The sequence below is a fragment of the Acomys minous genome (assembly GCF_964271855.1).
Source record: "Acomys minous genome assembly, chromosome: 2".
Lineage (NCBI taxonomy): Eukaryota > Metazoa > Chordata > Mammalia > Rodentia > Muridae > Acomys > Acomys minous.
In genome coordinates this window covers 136,081,020-136,104,569 of record NC_140484.1, presented here as the reverse complement: position 1 = coordinate 136,104,569, position 23,550 = coordinate 136,081,020, and the positions used below count along the sequence as shown (strand labels likewise).

Below are 23,550 nucleotides of genomic sequence, written 5' to 3'. Positions count from 1 at the left end.
TTTGCAGGCTGACTTTGAACTGACAGAGATGTTCTTGCATAACCCTCCAGAGTTTAGGCATTAAAGGCCTGGACCTTCACACCTGACAGTGTGATTGCAGTAACCTTGTAAAAATTAATTGCAGGCTACACAGAGAAACCCTGTCTTGAAAAACCTTTAAAAATTTTATTGCTGGGCCGGGCGTGGTGGCGCATGCCTGTAATCCCAGCACTCGGGAGGCAGAGGCAGGTGGATCGCTGTGAGTTCGAGGCCAGCCTGGTCTACAAGGCTAACACAGAGAGACCTTGTCTCAAAAAACAAAAAAAAAAAAAAAAAAAAAAACCAAAACCCCCCCCAAAAAAACAAAAAAAAATAAAATAAAATAAAATAAAAAAATAAAAAAAAATAAAAAAATTCATTGCTATATAGATTTTCTGAGACAAAAAGTCTCATTTTCTAGCACATTGTAGTCTTGAGGTTTCTATCCTGCTTAGCATCCCAAGTCATACGATTTATCCCTTCCTGAGTCTACAGTCTTATAGCCATCTTTGAAGACTTTGCAATTACTTGTATCCAATAGCTTTAGATATTTCTTGAAAATATGCCTTGTTATGAAGCCTGCCATGATCTGCAGCTCACATTCCTCCTGCCTCAATCTGCTAAGTGCTGGGATGACAGGGCAATGCTATCCAACCTGACTACCAACATGCAGCAGAAGGTGAGGCAAGTGTTGGGTTCAATTCCCAGCACCCACATGGAAGCTCACAGCCATCAGTAACCCTAATTCCAAAGAAGTGAATACCCTCTTCTGGCCGCTACAGGCAAAATACCCTTGCACAAAACATAAGTTTAAAGGGAAAACATTTTTAAAATGAGAAAATGCTTTTCATATTTTTTCCATATATATTTAAAGCTGATTAACTGTACAGCCATGAGGGGCCCTGATGAACAGGGGTTCCCTGGGGGCATAGACTTATGCTTGGATTTATAGAGCTGTTGATGTGTACTGGGAAGTAAAGGATTCAGTCAGTGAACATGTTCCTGTTAAGAGCCATGCATGGGATTCAAATGTCAACCATGATGCTCAGGGTGAATGAACCACTTCATTTAAGACTTACTGCTCAATACTTCTTGCCTTACTTTACTAGAATTTCCACCCACCTCATATTCATCCTTTTATTCTTCCCCTCCTTTGACATTCTGAACTGACTGCATATTTGGAACATATATCTCATGTGAAATGTATTATCAGAATTATAATGAGATAAACTAGTCAAGATCGAGGTTTCTGACAAAGGACCAACAGGAGACTGGGATACACCATGCTCAAACCATGCACAAATTATCACTGGGCTGAGCATGTTGGCAAGGTTCACTTTCTTAGTGCAGAATCATGGGGAAAACAATTTCCCCTCAAGACTCTGTGTTTCTTCCACAGCCCCTAAATACTTTGCTTGAAGATCATGGTCATGGCTCCACTTTTTAGAAAACTGTATAGTTTTCTAAAATAGTTAATGCAGTTAGAGTACAGAGGTAGAACCAGACTCATCACTAACCCAGGAAGGCTTTAGGAAGAGAGCAGAGAAGGCATTGGTTAAAATCTGTTAAAGATGAAGACCTAGTTCCTCATGCCTGTAACCCCAGTACTTGGGAGTTTGAGGTACAGGTATTGCTAGGAGTTGGAGAGGTAGTGAGTTCCAGATTAGTCTGGGATATAGAGTGAAACCTTGCCTCAAAAATAAAACCAAACAAAAATTGTAAAAGGGTTTTACATAATGATTAACAGTTCAGAAAGATAGGAACATCATAGCATCGCGTATCAGCAATTGTGTCCACAGTGAGAACAACAGCAGGGGTTCAGGACCTCAAGTTGTGAAATCTGGCCTGGGGTGTAGCGCAGGGATGGAGCACTAGCCCAGCATTCACAAGGCCCTGGGTTCAATCCTTAAAAGCACAAGGTCCAATCTCAAACAATAGCAAGAGCCCATGATCTCAACACTAGGAAGGCTGAAGGAGGAAGAGCTCAGAGGTCAGGCTGGGATACACTGTGAGACTCTATCTCAAAAGAAGAGGGGACAGAAGAAAATCGAGTATGCTAAATAAATTTTAGTGATGTATCTGTTTAACTGTCACACATTGTGTCACCTTTTAGTACATCCCAGAATATAAGGAACAAATGAGAAGGTGTTGCTTTGTTGAAGGCATGTCACTGGGAGCAGGCTTTGAATTTTCAATAGATTGTGGCCATCCCTAATGTGTCCTTTCCCCCCACCCCATCTCCCCCCCCCCACAACTGTCGCCCTACTTCATGATTGTGTCTCAAGGTGTGATCGCTCGCCTTCTACTTCAGCACTTTATTATTCAGTGTTCTCTAGAGCAGTGCATGTCAATGTTTTTCCTAAAGTTGTGGTGGCCCTCAACCATGCAATTATTTTCATAGCTGATATATAACTGTGTAGGCTGTGTTTTAACAAAGAAAATTTATTATATAACCCAACTAGCTTACACAAGAGGAGAAAAATGTTAAAGGGAAAAAACTTTTCCCTTCCGCTCTCCGTTCCACGGGACGGGTCCCTAGGTGTCTCTGGCCTGCGTGTTGGTCTGGCCTGTTCGCTGATCCTCCTTCTGAACCACAAGTGCCTGTCTCACGTGCTGCGAAGAGCAGCCTCCTTCTCCCATTGAGGGTCAATTAGAAAAACAATAGTCCAGGTGGAGTCCCACTTCAAGTGATTTAATTAAAAATCTATCACAGGTGTGTTGGGAGCCATGTTTCTGGACTGTGACTCAGTGAATGCAAAGGCAGCCTTCTGCTAGCCTTAGAGTCACTTGAACCTGCTGGGAGGATGCTTTGTGTTAAGATAATCCTCTGTGTTGCTGCCAAAGCTGCTACACCTGAATGTGTGAACTACCTCCTGCTGAGAAAAGCCAAAGAACTTGGTCAGAGAGTCTCTCCAGGCCCTGCCCTCTTCCCAGCACTTACTGAGGACTTTTAACAAGTTCCTGTGACAGCAGAGCTTAGCAGGAGAATGCTTCCTTTACAGCCTGCCCTGAGGGCAAAGTGGGATGGAGTGTGCAGGCGGGTGTCTGATATCTAGATAAACCTTGCCTTGTGCTTTATAATAAACAGAGGCCACAGTTGGAGACCCTCGACCTGCCCTTCCTGTCACCCTGTTCTCTGTTCTTCCCCCATCTGCACTCCCTCTTTCCAGGTGAAGGCTGGTTTGAAATTGTCCCATGGGACAGGACACAGGTGTGCCCAGCCCTTCAGATTTTAGTTCATTCCAAATGCTGCGCTCAAGTTGACAACAAAGAACAGCCACCATGGGCAGCAAGACTCCCTGCCTGCTGCCATGCTCCCCACTGTGGTGGCCACAACCTCTAACCCTGGAAACTGAGAGCCACAAAGCAAACACTTTCCTTATAAGGTGCCTCAGTCCTGGTGTTTACCACAGTAGGGCTGTTAGAAGGAAAATGGCCCAAGTGGCTCCTATGGAACAGCACTATTAGGAGGTGTGACTTTGTTTGAGTAGCTGTGGCCTTCTTGGAGCTAGTGTGTCAGTGGTGGGGGCTGGGGGCAGCTTTGGAGCTACAGAAGCTGGAACCAGGTCCAGTGGCTTACTCTCTTGCTGCTGCCTGCTGATCCAGCTGGAGAGGTATCAGCTGCCTCCCCGTGGCATCTCTGCCCACATGTCACCATGCTTCCTTGCATGGTGATAATGGGCTAAAGCTCTGACCTGTAAGCTAGCCCTAACTAAATGCCTTCCTATATAAGAGGGGCCATGGTCATGCTGTCTCTTCACAGCAGTAGAAACATTAACTAAGACACACAGCAACAGAAGAGTAACTAAGAGAGATGACAGGTGTGTGCCAGCACAGATAGATTTGTACAGGACAGAGGACCAGGGCTCCATGGTGCTGGCTTTTACCTGTGACAACAGAAGCCCATTCCCAGAACTACAGGTTTCCCCTTCTAATTCCGGAAGTGCTGAGTCAGTATCAAAGGTCCCTAACACAAGTCCTAAATCAAATGGGCCCTCCTGAAAAGTTATGGTGAGGGACTCCTGGAAGGGCAGGCAGTGGAAGGATCAGATCAGCACTGTGACAGGGGCTGGGTCCGTTCAGCAACAGAATCTATCATCTGGAGGAGACAGTGAGGCAGCTGGAGCCCTGTGCAGCTCACTAGTGTGACTGCTGTGAGTGTGGTGCAGTGTTTGTGCATGGCTCTGCAGCTGACTCCTCCCTGCTCTGTCCCTGTGGGTGGGAAACCTTGCTTGTGGGGCAGCAGCCCTGAACTGCAACTTCCTTTCTGTTCTCAACCTGTGAGAGTCCAGCTCCTGCTTCAGAGAAACACTGCGGTTTTCTGTCCCTCACCTTGTGTTTGCTGGCCTTTGGACCACACCTACCGCTCAGGCAAAACCCAGGCAGGAGCTCAGGTGCAGGAGAAGCCCTTGGGAAGATTTGTTGTTGCTTTTGTTTTCGTTTGTTTGGTTCCCCCCCCCCCCTGCCAATCGGGGGCAACTTTCTGGAGTGTCAGTATCTTGTGAAGTGATTTGACTGGGAAGGTTTTTTTTTCCATCGGGGGCAGCTTTCTAGAGGGTCAGGATCTTTTGGGGTGATTTGACATGAGCCAAAACAAGTGACAGAACAAGTTCCTGTGCCCCTGAAAAAACGTCCCCAACTCCTGGAAGGCAGAGCTGACAGGAAGCAACTGACTTCCTCTGGTGATAGAAACCCGGTACTGATGTGGTGGCACCCCATTGGTTGATAGTTCTGTAGTTTCTGTTTCTCGGATCCAGCCCTCAAAGTCTTTGCTTTCCTTTCTCCTTTCACTCCTGCCTCACCAAACGTCACACTTGCTGCCTGATTTCTTAGGACACATACCCCGTCCCGTGTTTGCTTCTCTCCACAGATTCTGGATCTCCTGGTTGGTACCTGAAGGCGGGAGAGCAATTTTAGAGTGCACTTCGGCGGAATTTAGAAGATAACATCTCCTTTGCTCTGGTAAGTTGAATTTGAATCTGAAAAGGGTACGGAGAGGAGGTTGGGGGATGGGGTACTCTTGGCTTCCTCTGTGTGTTCTTTAATACTTAGTTGCACCAAAAAAAAGGGGGGGGGGGAATCTCCTGCTTCAAGACAGACACTGCTCTTGCTTCATAGAAAGAGCAAAGCCAAAGTGGTGTGTGAAAACAAAAGCTTAGGGGCTGGAGAGGTGGCTCAGTGGTTGAGAGCACTGACTGCTCTTCCGGAGGACCCTGGTACAATTCCCAACACCCACATGGCAGCTCACAGTTGTCTGTGACTCCAGTTCCAGATGATCAGGCACCCTCAAACAGACTTGCAGGCAGAATGCCAATGCACAGAAAAATAAATAAATCTTAAAAAAAAAAAAAGAAAGAAAGAAAAGAAAAGAAAAGTTTAAGGATTCTCTGTGTAATAGTGTACTTACCGTGACTCCACGGGCTTATTCCCTTTGCTTCTGCCTCTGTGGTTAGAAGTGGTTAGAAGTCCCCAGCTTTGTGCAGCCTCCTATCCATTTACTTATACTATGAAAAGGCCTCAAGTCTGTAGGGGATTCCTAAGGTTTCTTTAAAGGCATTACCCTTACCTGTCCTTCTCCCTGGGCCGTGTCTGCAATTCCTAAATCAGTATCAGCCCAGAGTAGTAATTCCAGCCACAAAGAAAGCTGAAGCAGGAGGAAGATACAAACTCCAAAGCCTGCCTCAGGACCTAGTAAGACCATGGCTAAAGAAGAAAGTAGGCAGGGGGTGCAGCTTATTGGAGTGTGTAGTTATTGGGGTGTGTAGTGGAAGTAAATTTTTGTTGTTGTTGTTTTAATCCCAAGTGTGGAAGGTGAAACTGCCTTTAGTTTGCCCGTAGGTGATAAACAGCACCAGGAGAGGGTGAGCTGTAGTGGGTGTGGTCATGTTTTTGTTTTGATCCCAAGTGTGGCAGGGGAAACAGACTTGTGAGAGAACAGGTGATGTTTATTCACTAGAAGAGGAGCTACCTCTTATGGGGGCGTGGTCTTTGCCAACTGATAAACAACCTAGGTTGGACTCTGAGAGGAGGTATATGTGTGTGTGTGTGTGTGTGTGTGTGTGTGTGTGTATCCAAATATATATATATATATATATATATATCCAAACAAAGGGATTGGGCTTTTGGGATCCTGGCCTTGTTTCCTATTATTTGGCTGTTCTTTGCTCCACTTGGAGAAGCTCTTAGAGAGAAACGCTCCAGAGAACACTTCTAGGTTCTGGTTTTCAGCTGCTGTGGTTGCACTCACTTTTGCAAATTGCTGGTTTGCTGTTTAATGGGTCTGATGAAATCCTGACTGCAAAGAGTGGCATCGCTCCAAGGAACTGAGTTTAAGACGGTCTACTTCTCCTGGTGCCATTAACCTCTTTTCTCTCCTGTGGAGGATAGGTGGGTTGGAAGGGGGGTATAAGCATTAAAGAACACAAAATAAAGTAGGTTGGGTGGAAAAAGCTCAAAGCCTACAGAGGTGGGGGTGGCACCTGCAAATTTGCGCTAGGCCCAGGATTCAATGCCAAGGAAAGAAACAGTAGAGGCGGTAAAGGGCAAAGAGAGAAAGAGTGAAAGAAGAGTGAAAACCCTGGAGGAGCACACTCTCCTGAGTGCCAGGCTCTCTCTATTCCTTTCAGACCTGATACTCCTGTAGAGGCCAGGCCTCCCTCATGGAACTGTCCTGTGTCAGCCTCCCCAGCTGCTGGGATTACAGGTGAGCATTGCTGCACCTGGACTCTTCTCCCTTTCAACAAAAAAACCATAAGCTCCTAGTTGATTTTAGTGATTATGAAAGACTGGAAGATGTCTGGTAATATGCAAGCTTGAAAACCATGAGAGAAAGGACTTGGAACAGGGAATCCCAGCTTCACCCAAGCTGATGTAGGTACCAGAAGACACAGGCCAGGCCTTCCTGTGTACAGCTGAGTTTCAGGATTTTCACTGAACACGGAGATTCAAGCTGGTGCCCACAGGGAGACTTCACCCCTACCTTCTAGTTTCTTTGGTGCAGCAAGTTACTCTGCTGGATACCAAAAGAGAATCATAAACCCCAAACCAGCCTCAAAACCTTTACCTACAATTTATCATGTCTGGAAAAATATGCTAGGGCGTTGGCGGCACAGAACTTGTGGGAGTAACCAACCACTGTCTGATTTGACTTAAGGCCCACTCTAGGAGAGGGAACCCATGCCTGACAATGCTTGGGTAACCAAGAACCGGAGAATAGATAGCCCAGAGACCTATGGTAAAAACCAAACACTCTCAGTCTGAAACGGAGGGGTAGGCGGATTTTGTTTCGAGCTGTGTATTTGTGTGCATACACATTTGAGGGAAAGGAGAGGCTGTGGTGGTCAGAGGTGCTAGATTCGCTGAAGCTGGAGTCAGAGGGCAACTGTGAGCTCCTTCCCATGGATGCTAGAACTGAACTTGCAAGTTCTGCAAGAACAGTGAGCGCTAACCACTGAGCCCTCTCTCCAGCCCTAGGCAGCATTAGTATGGGCATTTTCCTGATTTGTGAATTTGTAGTGTTTTAGTGTTATTTTGTGTGTATCAATGTCTTACCTGGATATGTGTCTGTTCACCACTTGAATGCCCTGTGCCCATGCGTGCCAGAAGAGGGTGTCAGGTACCCTGGGATTGGAGTTACAGACAGTTGTGACTCAACTTGCAAGTGCTGGCAACAGAATCAAGGTCCTCTGTGAGAGCAACCAATGCCCTAAGCCCATGAACCATCTGTCTATCCCCTTATAAGGAGATTTTAACAATATTCAAATCCACGAGTACAGGTATCCTTATATATAATCTCATAAGATATCTCTGATTTCCTTCAATACGTTTATAGTTTGTGTGCAGATATTTCATCTTATAGTAATTATTTTTCTTAATCTGCTCATTCTTGGTTTTGATAGTTTAAAAAATATAATTCTCTGCCTGCAGTGGTAGCACATACCTTTAATCCTAGCACTCTTGGAAGCAGAGCCAGGCAGAGCTCTGTAAGTTCGAGGCCAGCCTGATCTACAAAGTGAGTCCAGGACTGCCAAGGCCGCACAGAGAAACACTGTCTCAAAAAAATAACAATGATACTAATACTACTAATTAATAATAATATCTCTTCTCCTTTTTTCACTTTTAAAAAATATTTTTATTAATTTATTCATATTATATCTCAATTATTATCTCATCTCTTGTATCCTCCCATTCCTCCCTCCCTCCCACTTTCCCCTTACTCCCCTCCCCTATGACTGTAACTGAGGGGGACCTCCTTCCCCTGTATATACTCATAGGGTATCAAGTCTCTTCTTGGTAGCCTGCTATCCTTCCTCTGAGTGCCACCAGGCCTCCGCATCCAGGGGACATGGTCAAATATGGGGCACCAGAGTTCGTGTGAAAGTCAGACCCCACTCTCCACTCAACTGTGGAGAATGTCCTGTCCATTGGGTAGATCTGGGTAGGAGTTCAAAGTAGACTGCATGTATAGTCCTTGGCTGGTGCCATAGTTTGAGCAGGACCCTGGGCCCAGATCTGCCCATCATAACCTTCTTGTAGGTTCCTAGGACCCTCGGGATCCTTCTATTTCCCCATTCTCCCATGCTTCTCTCACCTAGAGTCCCAATAGGATATCCTCCCCTCTGACCCACCTTCCTGGTAAGTAAAGACTTTCATGGGACGTATCCCTTGGGCTAGTGTCCAGATATAAGTGACTCTTTCTGCTTCTGGGTTAACTCACTCATTAATATCTCTTCTTTCTTTGACTAAAGTTACTTATTCATTTATTGTCATCCTATGTGCATGGGTGTTTGCCTGCATGCACATCTGTACACCGTGTGTATGTCCTGACTACTGGGGCCAGAAGAGGGTATCAGATCCACTGGACCTGAGATTCCAGGTGGCTGTGAGGTCTAGAAGTGGAGCCAAGGTTCTCTGCAAGAGTAGGCAGTGCTCTTAACCCCTCACTGATACCCTCCAGCTCTTTCTTTGTGTTTCAAATGCAGCACTGTTTTGCTATAGACATAATAGCCTTGTACTCGACCTCCTCTGCCCTCAGCCTCCCAAGAAACTCTGTGTAGAGTCCTGTATCACCAGGACCAACTCTGGTTTTTTTGTTTGTTTGTTTGTTTGTTTTTTTCCTGTTCAAGTTCCCAGTATTTGTGACTTGTCTATACTGAATATTATATATCGTATCTTTACTGAGCTCATTGGCTTCTCTTTCCTGTGTAAGACAATTCTTAGTTGCATGGCTTTTATCTTATTTTTTTATTCTGCATTTATTACAGCTACTTCCTCTACTGTAATAAGTAGAGGTGGCAAAACTAAGCATCCTTCTTTTATGCATGATGTGAAGGAAAAGGTTTTTCTTTTTTTTTTTTCTTTTTTTTTAAAAAAGGTTTTTTCATTGCCCTAAATTTGTTATGAGGTTAGCAATGTACTTTTCATGTATAGCTTTACAATAAGAAAATGTATGTCTTTTCCTAGACTTTTTTTAAAAAAAATTTAATCCTGAAAAAAAATAGGTATGTTGTCAAATACTTCTCATGCAAAGAATGACAAGATTTCTTTGAGGGGGCAGTGATACAAGGTTTCTCTCTGTGGACCTAGGTATCCTGGAAGCCACTCCGTAGACCAGGCTGTACTTGAACTCTGGCAGAGATCTGCCTGCCATAAAGGCATGCACCACTATCACACCCTGGTCCACAGGAGTTATTTATTTATTTATTTTTATTTGTTTGTTTTGCTAATGTGGTGTGGCTTGTCCTTTGGTTCTTCATGCTGAGTTAATATTACATATTATTGGGCAAAGATTCTATGAACTTTTGAGTTTCATTCTCCATATAGTCTTGAACCTAGTGTCTTGCTGGCATATATGCCTGGAGTCTCTCATCAATGTCTAAACCAAGAAAAAAAAAATTCTCCACTTTTACAGACACAAGATCCCTCAGAAGCCCTAGACGCCGAGGGCATAATTCCAAACTCATTCTTCTGTAAAGCAATTGTGTCCTGGTCGCCACCTCTTTCTTCTTTGGTGACCTCTATGGGTTAGAGCAGGTCCCTGGGAAAGAAGGCTTCACAGGGATAATTTCCATCCCATTTCAGTGTACTGAAGACAAATACCCCTCTGCACAGTCAGTGCAGAGACTACCTTACCCACACGAACAAACACCTGCGTCGTCATTTATTAGATGGCAACCAGAGAAATCATTGCTTGTGTGCATCGAGAGAAGGGACGGTGAAAACTCCGGGTCAGCACCAGCCCTTTCTGTAAGGAGAGGATCAGAACGAGTCACACTGACTCGTGCTGATAGAAGGGGAAGGACAGCGGCAGCGATGTGAGTCGTTCGTTGCCTTTAACACTGAAGACGGTGGCCTGGGAAGGATAGAAAGTCGCACGAGGCTGTTGAAAGGAACCGCTTTCTTTCTGCTCACATTCATGTGTCTGAAATTTGTCATTTGGATGAATTAAGAGTACAGCGCTTGAAAAGTATGACAAAGTGCTACTTTTGCTTTGTCACCAAAGCTCTTTCCATATTGCTGCCTTTGCTCTTTCCCCTTCTCACTGTGGCCCTTCCTTGATCTCTGCATCTATTCACTCTGATCCTTTTCATCTTCGCAGTCACGCAGGCACCTGAGGAGTCAGACCGGATCAGAGCAACCATGGCCTCCTCCATCCTGGTGATGATAAAAGACGAGGTAACCTGTCCTATCTGCCTGGAGCTCCTGAAAGAGCCCGTGAGTGCAGCCTGTGACCACAGCTTCTGCCGAGCCTGCATCACACTCAACTATGAGTCCAGCAAAGACAGAGAAGGGGAAAGCAGCTGCCCTGTGTGCAGAGTTAGCTACGAATTTGGGAAGCTGAGGCCTAATCGCCATGTGGCCAACATAGTGGAGAGGCTCAGTGGGTTCCAGTGCAACTCAGAGGAGCAGAAGGTGATTGTCTGTGCGCAACACGGAGAGAAGCTGCAGCTCTTCTGTAAGGAAGACATGGTGGCTATCTGCTGGCTCTGTGAACGATCTCAGGAGCACCGCGGTCACCAAACAGCTCTCCTTGATGAGGTGGCCCATGAGTACACGGTAAGGAGGGAGAGGGTGTGGGAAACAGAGCAGGAAACAGTAACAGTCACACTTTGCGTGACAGCTTACTTACCTAGGTGTCATAGACTTCGAGCTTAATACGCCATTTCATCCTTTTGTGCATTTTGAGTCCTAAAGAGACATGATGTATTCCATTTAATCATAATAGAGTCTGCGTGGACGACAAACACTATGACAGAAAAAAACACATATTTTGGAACTGCTTCTTCGACATTGAGGTGATGTCGAGAAAAGTCAAGAGCAGAAAACAGCTGCTAGTTTATTGTATATTTATCTCCTTTCAATGTTAATGTCAAATTCAATCACAGGACCTAAAATACAATTTAGTGACTTTTGACAATTGGCTTAGTAAAGAAATGACATACAGCAGTGGAAAGAATGTGCGTGTGCCAGTTGGGAGCATCTGGGCACAGAGGAAAGGATCTCCATACTGAGATACACAGGGGCAAGTTCTGTGTGGGAACTTTGTTTTCTGATGTTATTTGGTTTTGAGCCCAAATATATGAAAGATCAGAAAACTGACAACGCGGCCCCTTTTCTCTGACGCTGGATCCAGTAACAGGCTTAAACATGGTGGGTGACTAAGAGAGATTTCTTTGTCTTTGTCTATATGGGGTTGTGTATGTATAAATACAAGAACTGATTTGAGATTTAATACATAGATAGATAGATAGATAGATAGATAGATAGATAGATAGATACACACGTTGCTTCAAACCTTAGGTTTCCTGTGTTTCCAGAGGGTTTCTTGGCCTTTGCTTTGGAGCAGCAGTCCTACTAAGCCCACAGCTTGGCCCTGCTGCAATTCTTTTCTCACAGGAGAAGCTGCAAGCAGATCTGCAGAAGCTGATGAAAAATGAAAAAATGTGCGATGAGTGGCAAAATGACCTTCAAAAGGAGAGAGCTTCCTGGGAGGCAAGTGGGGCTCTTGCTAAGGGAGTTATAGCCTGATGCCCGGGAGGGACCTGGGCATGAAGCTCGCTGACTCTCTGTTCCCTGGTGGTTGATGAGGCCAAGAGGCCTTGATTGGTTCTCCCTTGGGTTCCCCTGGAGCTGGAGCTGCAGAGTGAGTGCGTCACAACTGATCCTGCCTCTGTGAGGAGCTGACAGCTTGGAGGGTGTGCTTGGTGAGAAAGGCCCCTGAGTGTCACTGCTGGGCTGCCTTTTGAAGCTGTAGGCGTTGGGGAAGATGCTCTGAAACAGGTCACAGTTCTAGTCTTCAGGTTTAGCTTCTCTCAGTGGTTCAGAGGTGGAGTGAGGAACAGTGGGCTTGGGCAGCTGGGTGGAGACTAAGCCACACCCAGGCATTGCCACTTTGGGTCAGGTGGCCTTGGTAAATGTGACTTAAGATCTTTGTTTCGGAATGTCCTGAACACACGCTAAACGGGGACACGTGCTTCCCTAAGACTCCCTTCCTTTTCCCTGTGAATGCAACCCCGGCCAGAACAGTGTTTTTCTGTCTCCCAGTCCCGTTTGGACAGACTGAATTCCTCTCCCTTTTCTTACCCCCTGAAGAACCAAATACAGAGTGATGTAGAAAATGTTCAGATGGAGTTTAAAGAACTGAGAGACTTCCTGGACTCCAAGGAGGAAGAGGAGCTGATGAAGCTGAAGAAAGAGAAGGAAGATATCATGAAAAGCCTGGAAGAGTCTGAAAATAAGCTGTCAAAGCAGAGGGAGTCAGTGAGAGACCTCATCTCAGAGGTGGAGCATCAGTTGCAGGGCTCAGCCATGGAAATGCTGCAGGTAAGACTGCAGGAGGTGAGGTCCCAGTGTCTGAGAGTCAGGAGACATAGAAGCCAGCGCCTTCCCTCTCTGCTGCTGTGGTAACCTTCCTGGTGGTGGGCAGGGGGCATCTTTTTCTGCCCTCCTTCCAGACTCAGTTTCAGAGGCAGGAGGAACTAGTGCATGCATGAATGGACTTTGCCTCGTAATAGTTTATGAAGTACTGTACAGACGCTGAACCTAGGAGAGAAGATGTATTGGGTAGGGGTAGCTCTTATCCCCACTGTAGTGCTGAGCATGTGTGAAGCACATTTCAACTGTCAAGTTAGTCACTTCACCAGAATTGCGATTAGTAGAGCTTGTTTCTTCCTCTGATTCCAGCGAGGGCGGGGCGTGCAGGGAGAGGAACAGGGCTTCTGTTAGGTGTATGGTCCAGGAACTCAGAGAGCTCTCCCTGCCTCTCTTTCCCAGTGGGTGAGATGAAAGGTGTCTTTTTATCTATATAAGCATAAAGTTTTAGTGTATTTGGATCTCTTTTGCATTTTTAAATATTTTATACAAAAGTCATATTCTGGCGATGAATATCTCTTTGGGAATTTGTTTCTTTCATCCAACTTGTCAACCTTATAGACCTTGGTGGCTCTAGGAACTCTTTTTCCTCTTTTAATTTCTTCACTCTCATTGTGTTACTTAAATTATAATTAAAACACTCATATTAGAATTATGCACTTTGCCCAAAATTATCTAGTTCACATAGACACTAACTACAGCCTCCACACGTCACAATCCTGAAACTTTATTTCGTGACTAATGCATCTGCCCATATTCCTCTGCCTCCAGCCCCTGGTGACCTCCCGTTCTAACCTTTACTTGTGTTGACCAAATGTGTGTTCATGACACATAGTTAAATAATATCAGTTAGTGTTTTTTCCTTTGCACAGCTAGTTTAGTATAATCTAAATTCTCTTATAAAGTTTCCACAAATGACAATATGCTTGCTTTTAAACCTTTAATATATTAATATGTATACCTATCATAACATTCTATCCATTCATCTGCTTATTAGCTGTCCAATTAGTTTTATAATGATTCAGTAGACATGAGCATACTGAGTTCTCTTTCTCTTTCTTTCTTTCTTTTTTTTTTTTTTATTTTCGAGACAGAGTTTCTCTGTGTAGCTTTGGCTGTCTTAGACTCCCTTTGTAGACCAGACTGGCCTCAAACTCACAGTGATCTGCTTGACTCTGCCTCCTCAGTGATGGGATTAAAGGTGTGCACCACCACCACCTGGCATATACTGAGCTCTTTATAAGGACAAATTTGTGCATCAGAATTCATCTATAACTAGAATAATTAGTTGTCTCACAGAATTCTTTTTACTATGGGATCTACTTGTGTTGATTTATGTTATAGTAAATAAAGCCACGTGTGGTACCTGTGAGCCCTAGACTTAACAGATTCTCATAGACAGAGACAAAAATATGAGATGCACACAACAACCAAAAGAAAATAGAGACTTCTTAACCTTAATCCAGGTATGCTGGCTCAGTCCTTCCCATCAGTTGGGATGCAGAAGAATATGAAGCCTAAGTGGGATCCAGGCCAGCCTGATCTATGTAGTCAGTTGCAGCATTATATAGTGAGACCCATAACTGGCCAAGTTGGGAGAGTGAGACTCCAGAATGTCCAACTCTAAATGGAGCATATATACTGCACCCTGAATTCAAAGGTCCAGAGATCACTGCAGAAGAAGAGGCAGAAAGAGTGGAAGAGACAGATGTGGTGGAAGACTGCAAGGAAATTCTGGACATAACTTAGCAGCAGCATGTAGAAACTGCCATTGGTTGTCACACTGAACCCAAGACCTGTGCAAGCCTAAACCACCACATTCCAGTATGGAAAGTAGACTTGGTTAGGAAGCTCACCCACACTCAAGGAGCTACTGGTAATTGTTAGCTGCTGGGAGAAAGGGGGGTCACACAGTTCCTTAAGAATCCAACTTTATGCTGGGTGTGGTGGAGCACGCCTTTAATCCCAGCACTCGGGAGGCAGAGGCAGGCAGATCGCTGTGAGTTCAAGGCCAGCCTGCTCTACAAAGTGAGTCCAGGACAGACAAGGCTACACAGAGAAACCCTGTCTCAAAAAACCAAAAAAAAGAAAAAAAAAAAAAAAAAGAATCCAACTTTATGTATATCTACCAATATCCAGTGGAACTCAAACATCCAAGAATTCCTCTATTCCAGGACAAATGGTTAACTCAGGTACCTATCAGACTATCAAAGTAAGCCTGGTGGGTAAGGTCTTGATATCTGTCCTCAATAAGCCCATATAACAGAGCCAAATTAGTATTGGAAAGCATAAAAAGAAGTGTTTAATGTGGACGCATTTGGAAGTGGGACAAAAGGGTTCAATAAAACCCTCTGTCCATCCTCAGATACCTTGAGTGAGATCAAAGTTTAAATAGTGACCCAAGGATATGTGCATGTGCATAGTCCAGGTCGAGGTGTGGTCCTGTCCATCATTGTCCATCAGGATCTGGGTTACTGTGTGTCATACTTTAAGGTCGTCTGGCAAGTAATTACACCTGTTTGAAATATTTTTGAAGAGAACAGCTCTTCCTTTGGCTAGAGCAATTTCCTTCTCCCAATGTGAGAGTCTGGAGAAATTCCCACTTCTTTGGGGTCATTGTTTCTACAGTTTGTTAGTGAAATTGAGAGACATGGGGAGAAGTCAGAGGAGGGAAAGGAGGAGGATAAGATGAGAGATCTGGTTAGTCTATCTTAAGTGTCAGACTTCCAAAGCTTCTGGTCCTTTTGCCTTCCTCGTTACTAATATATTAGATCATGTTTAAATGTCTAGAATAGCTTTAGCATTAGCTTCTGAGATATGTGAGTTGCATGTAAGGTAATGGATAGCTAACATGTATCACAAGAAGAGTCATAGGCTTATGTTGATGAGCTTTATTGACTCGGTGATACGAAGTAATTCAAGACAATTTAAAGTATATAAACACAGTGTTATTGGGAGCAGCGCTCAGCTGCTATGCAGGGGGAGGAGCTGAGAGAAAGTCATGCACAGAGAGAAGGGAGGGGGGGAGAAAGAGGGCGGGGGGAGGGAGAAGGAGGGTGGGATAGGTGGGGAGAGGAGAGAAAGAAGAAAGACACAGAAAGAGAGAGAAGGGAACCAAGATGTCTGGATTATATAGTGAAGGGGGACGGGAAACCCCTGCCCACGGACTGGAAAGTTCAGGGGCAAGGGCAGGGTGCACCAGCCATATCCTGTAACAGGTAGGGAGAAGCCAACATCCTGCCTTTGTTAATAATAAATGAATAAAGGGTGGAGTATTTGTCTATGACTGCTTCCTGCTTATGCTGGGTGCTGTTATTAGAGGGAGGGTATCCAAAAGCTGGAATGTTGGCCAAGTCCGAGAAGAACACGCTGTCCTACTTGCTGCCTGTGAGGTCATCTGTGACTAAGGAAGTACAAACCCAGTCGAAGCAGTCTGTGAGATTAGCCTGGAGCGCCTGTGTTCTGGGTGCAGCGCTTGAGGAAACACCTGGACCTCGCAGGATGCTGGAGCAGGTATATGTTAGGGGCAGAAGATAAAGTTAGGGAGTTCAGGGAGACAAAAATGTTTCCTTGGGTGTGTGTTTGAAACTTTTAGGTCCTTGGTCTTGGTAGGTGGAGAGGGATGGTCCCAGGATGAGGGAATTGGAAATAGATCCCACCCTTTGCCAAACAGGCTATTGGTTGACAGTACTTGTCTGGAGTCCATTTGTTCTATGAGAAGTGGATTCTCTGAAGCTTTCAAGATTCTTTGTAATGTTTACAAAAAGAGACAGATTGGCTGGGGAAACAATTTAAAATCTGATTAATGTTAAAGCTCTGAACAATCTTAATACCATAGTAGCATAGTAAGAAGAAATATGAAGCATTTTTCACTTCTTTTATATACCTTAAATTACTTTCTTAGACCCTCAAACATTTTCTTACACCCTCATAACTCTTCTAACATTCATCACTTGCATTTCCAACCTTAAAGCACCTTCTTAGGCTTTCAAACATTTTCTTCTTTCCTCATAACGTGTGCTTTCATAGATCTTCATAACTTACATAAACTTTACATTTTTCCTAAATAATTATTCACCAGGAGACACAGGTGGTTGGTTACTGAGAACAGTAAAGTGGGTTCCTTTTAGGTAACAAATAAAAAGTTACTTCTTTCACCAGTCTATCTTCAAACCCATCAGAGGCCTGAGACATAAAGCAGGGTCCTAGAGGAAGAGCAGAGGTTTCCGTCTTCTCCCACGACAGAAGTTGGTGATGGTACCATGGGACCAGAACCAGATCTGCAGCATTACCCTGGGCTTGGTATGAGTGGTGGAGTTCGCTCAGTCTGACAGGCATTAGTCCTCCACCAGGCTAAGGATCTTGAAGGCTGAAAGGTTCTGCAGTTCCTGTGCTTGTGAGACTGGGCCTCCATGGCTTGGCATAGAAGAAAAGCCCACATGGGGGGCATTCTGAATTCCAGTGGTCAAGGTTCCATCAGGCAGGACATGGCTTGGTAGGCTGCCGATGATTGTGGCAGCTGTAGGACCAGTGACTTTCCTGCCTGAATTTGAAACAGGTCCATGGCAGAGTTGACCCAGGCGGGGACTTACTTCCCTTGTTCCTCTGTGGCCTCAGGGCAGCTGCTAAGGCTTGGTCCGGAGTATAGCTTTCTGCTGTAGCCAAGCCTATTGGGAAGACTTGGCAGGCCCCTCTTAGGAGTTAAAGACTTTAAAATCCATTTTCACCAACTCCTGTATGGGGGTTGAGGGACCATCCTCAGCCCTTAGTTAAGATGACAGTGAAGCTATGGCTCCACCTTCTACGTCCCAAAATGGAGATGGCAGACTAACCATGTGTTATAAGCGACCATGGCGGGCATTTAAAAGAACCAGACATCAACTCCACCCTTGCTACCGCTGTTGCTACATGGGCTGGAGAAAGGTAGGGTGGAGGGTAGGGGGTACGCAGAGCTATGTGTACTCAACCATTAAATCTGTCCTGCAGTGAAGGAGAGGGAGGGACTAGAGCAAGGGTTCCATTAAAAATCTGGACAAGTGTAGATTGAATAAATTTCACAGCAGATATATGGGGCATCTGGGAAATGAGGTTTATATCTGTTTATCCAACCTTTGCCCGTACAGAGTCCTGTGCATTAGCATGGAGTCAAGGGGAAAGCGGGTACCTTAGAAAGAGTGTCTCCAAGTTTCCAGGGTTCCCCTGTGAAGAGAAATAAAGATGGGGTCTATGTTCTAGAAAGAACTGGCTTGCCCCGTCACAGCTGAGAATTGGTAGGGTAGGACCCAGAAGAGGCAGCAACTGGTAAGGACTCACAGAGTCCAAAATCCATGGGACCAGTACAAGAAAAGGTGATATAAAGGAAGGGCCCCACCTGTTCAGCATGGCCTGCAGGCTTAGGCAGGGCTCAACTTCCCTGGTCACATGCACCAGCCTTATTGATATGGCAATATGAGCTAATTCAATAAAAGTTAAAGTATATAGATCCAGGTTCATTGGGAGGAGCTTTTACCTGCTGTACAGGGAGAGAGAGAGAGAAGGGGGCGGGGGGCCAAGATGTCTACATTATATAATGATGGGGGAAGGGAAGCCCCTGGCCCTGGCTGGGAAAATTCAGGGTAGAGAGCAGGGTATGCCAACCACACCCTGTACAGGTAGTGATTGAAGGATGCTGGGAAAATTTGGGGTTCAGGTCCAATTTGGTTGAAAAGGCACCTCAGCTGTTTGTAGGAGCCTGAAGCCCAACATATGCTTGGAACTGCATGCACAGCAATACCTATGTAAGCTTTCAAACTGTTGTTTCTTCATCTGTGATTTCTAATTCCTAGTAGTATAAGACAGAAAATAGCCTACTAATCTGCGTATAAGTCAAATAAAGAGCCATGCGTTTTTTATTATGTTGTTGAGGACTGCGGGTGACTAGTTGGATTCTCTTCTGACTTTGTTTCTAGGGCCAGTGAGAGTGTGACCAGGATTTGCAAGAACAAAGAGCATTGTCATTAACTGTGTTTTCCCCCTTCTCCCTAGGGTGTGACTTCTGTCCTAACAAGGTATGTCTGGGCTGATAGGGAAGGGTATCCCTATTGTGTGGGTGAGAGTTATTCTATCCACTAGAATAAATCTCTCTGGGGCTCGGGGAAATGTAGACATCATGCTATTCTGAAGTTCTTGTAAGAGGGACGAGCGGGAGGGGAAAGGCAGGGTCTGAGCATTCTGTAACTGTTGAGAACAGATGAGATTCTCCTTGAGTGGACTGGGTTATGGAGAGTGACGGAACTGGGCTCAGAAGTGAGCTGCGGCAAATGGAGCTGCAGGAGCTGTCAGACTCCTCGTGGCTCCATCATTTTGTCCATGCTGTGTACTGGCGTCTAGCTCTGGATCAGCAGTTAACCAGTGCTTTACTCATAGAGTCATGGTAGGCAGGGTATGTCCTCCTGGCCCGCAGTGTTCGCAGAATTGCATATAAAGGGGACATCCCTGTGTGCCTATATATTTCTCATGGGGATAGAGGAGGTTCAGAGTCCCTTTATGGTTGTCCTTAGAGTTTTAGAAAAGAGACTTGGACCTGTGAACACAGTATCTTATCACAGGCGAAACAACTGCTGAACATGGACCACAGCCTTCAGAAGATGGTAGAAAGCCTTAACTTTGTGTATAAAGTGTTGCCCTCCAAAATGTCAGCATCAGGCGTGGCCCTAACATATGTCAGCATTAGTTAAGAAGTACCTTCCCTTGCAAATGTTGTCATCTTAACAAAATAACTTAAAGAATCGGGTGCTGACTGACAGTATCCATATTGACGAAGTTTTGGCTTTCTCCAGATGGCTTTGCCATGCTCCATGACCCTATTACACCATGTCCTTGAAAACACCCCCTCCTTCCTTCAATCCTTCCTTCTTTCTTTCCTTCCTTCATTCGTTCCTTTCTCTCTCTTCTGTTGTTTGGTTTTGTTTTTTTTGTTGTTGTTTTGTTTTGTTTTTCCAGATGAGGTTCCTCTGTGTAGCCCTAGCTATCCTGGAAATAACCCTGTAGAGCAGGCTGGACATAAACTCAGAGATCCTTCTGACTGCCTTTTAAGTACATTTGACACCATGCCTGGCTCACATATTATTATTATTATTATTATTATTTTTTTTTTTAGTACACAGCAAGTCATCAGGCAGGGCCAGGAGTATGTCTCTCATATCTCCAGAGTTAGTAGTCTCTCTTCTCTCTTCCTTATCAGAACTCTCAGGACAGTTCAGGAACGTCTGTGGTTACAATGACAGGGAGTCATTGGTGGTCAAAGGCCAAAAGGTTTGAGATTTGGAGGTCAATTTTTTTTTTATCCCTAGAAGTCAGACATTGATACTGGAAGAGCCCCAAATGATACCAAAAAGAAGAAGAGTGTTCCAAGCTCCAGAGCTGAAAGGCATGCTGCAAGTGTTTCAAGGTGAGGGCAGCTAAGTTCTGTGATGAACTGTAGGGCTCTAGGTGTGGCTGGGGCTGTGTAGGGGAGAGAGTACGGCTTCTGGATGTGGGTAGAGGGACTCAGAAGAACAGATAATATATCCCAGGGATGTTGTTGTATTTAATATGAAATCATCGTTCATTCACCTTGTCTCATATCACAGTTTCCAAACCTTCCCCTAATCTGGAGAAAAGGTGAACTTGAATGGTTTGATTCCTTTGCTCGCATTTACCATTATGAATTTTTGTCATTTCAGGGCTCATGGATGTCCAGCGCTACTGGGGTAAGGAGAAATCAAAGCACCATAAGCTCTGGGTTTTTTTCCTCAAAATCTTTCTGAGTTTTTTCCTTTGTTAAGCCTCATGTTTTATGTTGCTCCTTCTGATATACACAGCAATCTGCCTCCTCTTAACTTTAAACAAGGCTCTGCCACATTTCTTCTCTCTTTTTCCTTAGCCTTCTGCTCCTTCCATCGCAAATAATGATGTACCTTGCCTTTCATGTGACTCTTAACTGGTACGTCTCGTTTTTCTACAGTTCCTGTGACACTAGATCGAAAAAACAAAGAAAACGTTTTCACTGACAAAGAGCAAATACAAATACAAAGTGCCGAACATTCTAAAAGCAAACTCGTGGGTGTCCTGGGATATCCAGCTATCCAGTCAGGGAAACATTACTGGGAAGTAGATGTGTCTAGAAGTAATGCCTGGCTCCTGGGACTAAATGATGGACAATGTGTTAATCCTAAAGCTCTTCATTCATCAAATGGAATGGCCTACAATGGAACAGGCTACAATGGAACGGCCTACAATGGAACAGGCTACAATGGAACGGCCTACAATGGAACAGGCTACAATGGAACAGGCTACAATGGAACGGCCTACAATGGAACCGGCTACAATGGAACAGGCTACAATGGAACACGCTACAATATAATGGCCTACAATGGAACGGCCTACAATGGAACAGGCTACAATGGAACGGCCTACAATAGAACGGCCTACAATGGAATGGACGTCAAGGTCATGCAGAGTGTTCCTCTCATAGAAGACTTAGGTTATCAGCCTAAATGTGGCTACTGGATTATAGGGATGAAAAATAAGGATGTATATAATGCCTTTGATGAGTGTTCTGTCACCCACAAACCCAGTGTCTTGGCCCTCCCTCTGCCTAGTCCTCCCACTCGTGTTGGAGTTTTCCTGGACCGTGAAGCATGCACTCTCTCATTTTATGATGTTTCCAACCATAGAGCTCTCATCTATAGATTCTATGACCTTTCCTTCCCTGATAAACTTTATCCATATTTTAATCCTATGGGATCTGAAGAGCCAATGATAGTACACTGGCCACCCTCCTAAAGCCTCACCTATATCTGTGCAGTGTTCCCATGCCTGATGTATCTCATATGCCCGAACTCTCTGGCATCTTTTAAAGTTTTCTGTCTTTGTCCTTCCATCTGAATGACCTTCACTTCTAAATACAAAGCAGTATGGATGCATTTCCATGATCCAGTTGCTTGTCTGTTCACAAGGCGATAGTAATTTGTCATTTCCCAGATCCCCAAAGAAAATGGCCATTATAGGAGCTCTGCTAACTTCACCTCTGGAGAGACAAGGTAAAAAGAATGTTGAGTTGTGAACAATACTTTGGGGGGGACCTGTGAGGTAGGCTCCAGGAAGAGAGGCAGAAAGCTTTTTTTCCTCAAGTGCGTTTTGTTCTCTGGATCATTCTTAGATGAGAATTTTTTGCCTCCTGCAACAAACATTTGCATTCAATATATAAGACCCATTTACTCTTGTTGGATGTCAAAATGTAGCTATAGAACCCATTCCGGTTAAAGAATATGCTGAGCATTGTTTTCAATGAACCCTGAATCTAGATATGGCCTTGTCCTAGCTTTTATACACTCCTAGATATAATCTATAGTACACACCAGGCAATTGTGTTTAAACTGGTCTGTCATGAGAAAGCTCTGGGGAAGGGCTACTCTGTTAGTATTTAGTGTGTACCCAGTGACATTTATTTACGTGCTTTTCTGATCATGCTTTTCTGAACTCAAACAACCTTCCTTGAATTGCTGCTTTCAGTTTTTATAGTTATGTATAAAAGTTCACTAAAACTCAAGTAAAGTTGTGTGCAGCATGAGACTGTAGCCTGCCTCCTTCTTTAAGGTCTTCAAATCCCAGGTCTTTCAGACAGATTTGCCAAGGTCGATGAAGGTTGACACACCTTCCTTTCTGTGGGGCCAGAGATGAAGCCAGGATCTCATGCACGCTGAGGAGGTGCTCCAACACTGAGATACTTGCCTTAGCTTTGCCAGGTCTCCACAATCCCATTCTTCTGTCACCAAGAAAAGATGACAGTTTTCTCCAGCTTCTCTATTAGTTTTGAAAATTATATGTAGGAGTCTCTAGCTAAGGAGTGAGCCCTTAGAAGCAGGTCAGTCTAACCGCAATGCTTGTGCTTCATCAAAAGACATAAGCAAACATCAAATGGTTCCTACTAAGACTGTGTGTTCACAGTACGTGGCTTCTAATCTTCCCTCTCCACATAGCAATGAAAGCCTGAATAACATCCTCCAAAACCTCTTTGCTTGTTTTTTGTTTTGTTTTGTTTTGTTTTTGTTGTTGTTGTTGTTCATTTTTTTTTGTTGTTCTTTTGGTTTTCCTTCCTACAATTTTTATATAAATAGTACACCTATACTGCAGGTCCTTGTAAGAAAATTAATTTGGGATCTTTAGAAGGCTCTGACGTTAAAAAACCCTTTCCTCCAAGAGCAATGACGTGAGTTCATTCACTCAGACCCTCATGGTAGAAGGGGGCAGCCAGCTCCTATAGACCACCCTCTGCCTCCACACACGTGTCGCAGGACACACAGGCCAAAACACGTGCACAGTGCAAAACAAATTGTATAATTATAAATAAGAGAAAAAGTTCAGTATGCATAACATATCTACCACCCGCTTAGTAGGTGATGGTTGTGCTGATTACTGGAGGAGGTGTGCTGTCCTGTTCCATGCAGCACTGTGCAAGTGCAGGGAACTAAGAGTTGGCTCTCTTCAAGTCTTTCTCTTAGGTCCTGAGAAACACCATCAAGGCTACTCTAATACATTATAAATATTTTTTTGTTTTGGTATTTATTTTTGATAAGGTATTGGTTGCCTATTTACATTTATTATCAAGTAAGTTAAATTGTATGATTTTCCATTTTACAA

The 23,550-nt window shown here is 44.5% G+C and overlaps 1 protein-coding gene across 2 annotated transcripts; it reads left to right on the top strand.

Moving 5' to 3' along the window:
- The first annotated feature begins 4,739 nt into the window (after positions 1-4,739).
- LOC311580642 (tripartite motif-containing protein 30A-like) lies at positions 4,740-22,480 on the top strand. Of its 2 annotated transcripts, none has more exons than XM_084752325.1 (8): positions 4,740-4,980; positions 10,616-11,073; positions 11,914-12,009; positions 12,610-12,840; positions 18,913-18,935; positions 20,220-20,317; positions 20,592-20,618; positions 20,873-22,480. In XM_084752325.1, exons 2-8 carry the CDS (start codon positions 10,657-10,659, stop codon positions 21,691-21,693), a joined length of 1,713 nt encoding a protein of 570 aa, XP_084608451.1. In that variant the 5' UTR covers positions 4,740-4,980; positions 10,616-10,656; the 3' UTR covers positions 21,694-22,480. The 2 variants fall into 2 exon arrangements, with proteins under 2 accessions (XP_084608451.1, XP_084608452.1); XM_084752326.1 differs by lacking the exon at positions 4,740-4,980 and adding an exon at positions 6,637-6,721.
- The last annotated feature ends 1,070 nt before the right edge of the window (positions 22,481-23,550 follow it).

Bases quoted from the DNA above. Each gene is read 5' to 3' on its own strand.
- LOC311580642 (XM_084752325.1), top strand. From the start codon at position 10,657: ATGGCCTCCTCCATCCTGGTGATGATAAAAGACGAGGTAACCTGTCCT. The intron at 18,936-20,219 runs GTATGTCTGGGC...TTTTATCCCTAG, and splicing joins GTGACTTCTGTCCTAACAAG to AAGTCAGACATTGATACTGG. The intron at 20,318-20,591 runs GTGAGGGCAGCT...TTGTCATTTCAG, and splicing joins CATGCTGCAAGTGTTTCAAG to GGCTCATGGATGTCCAGCGC.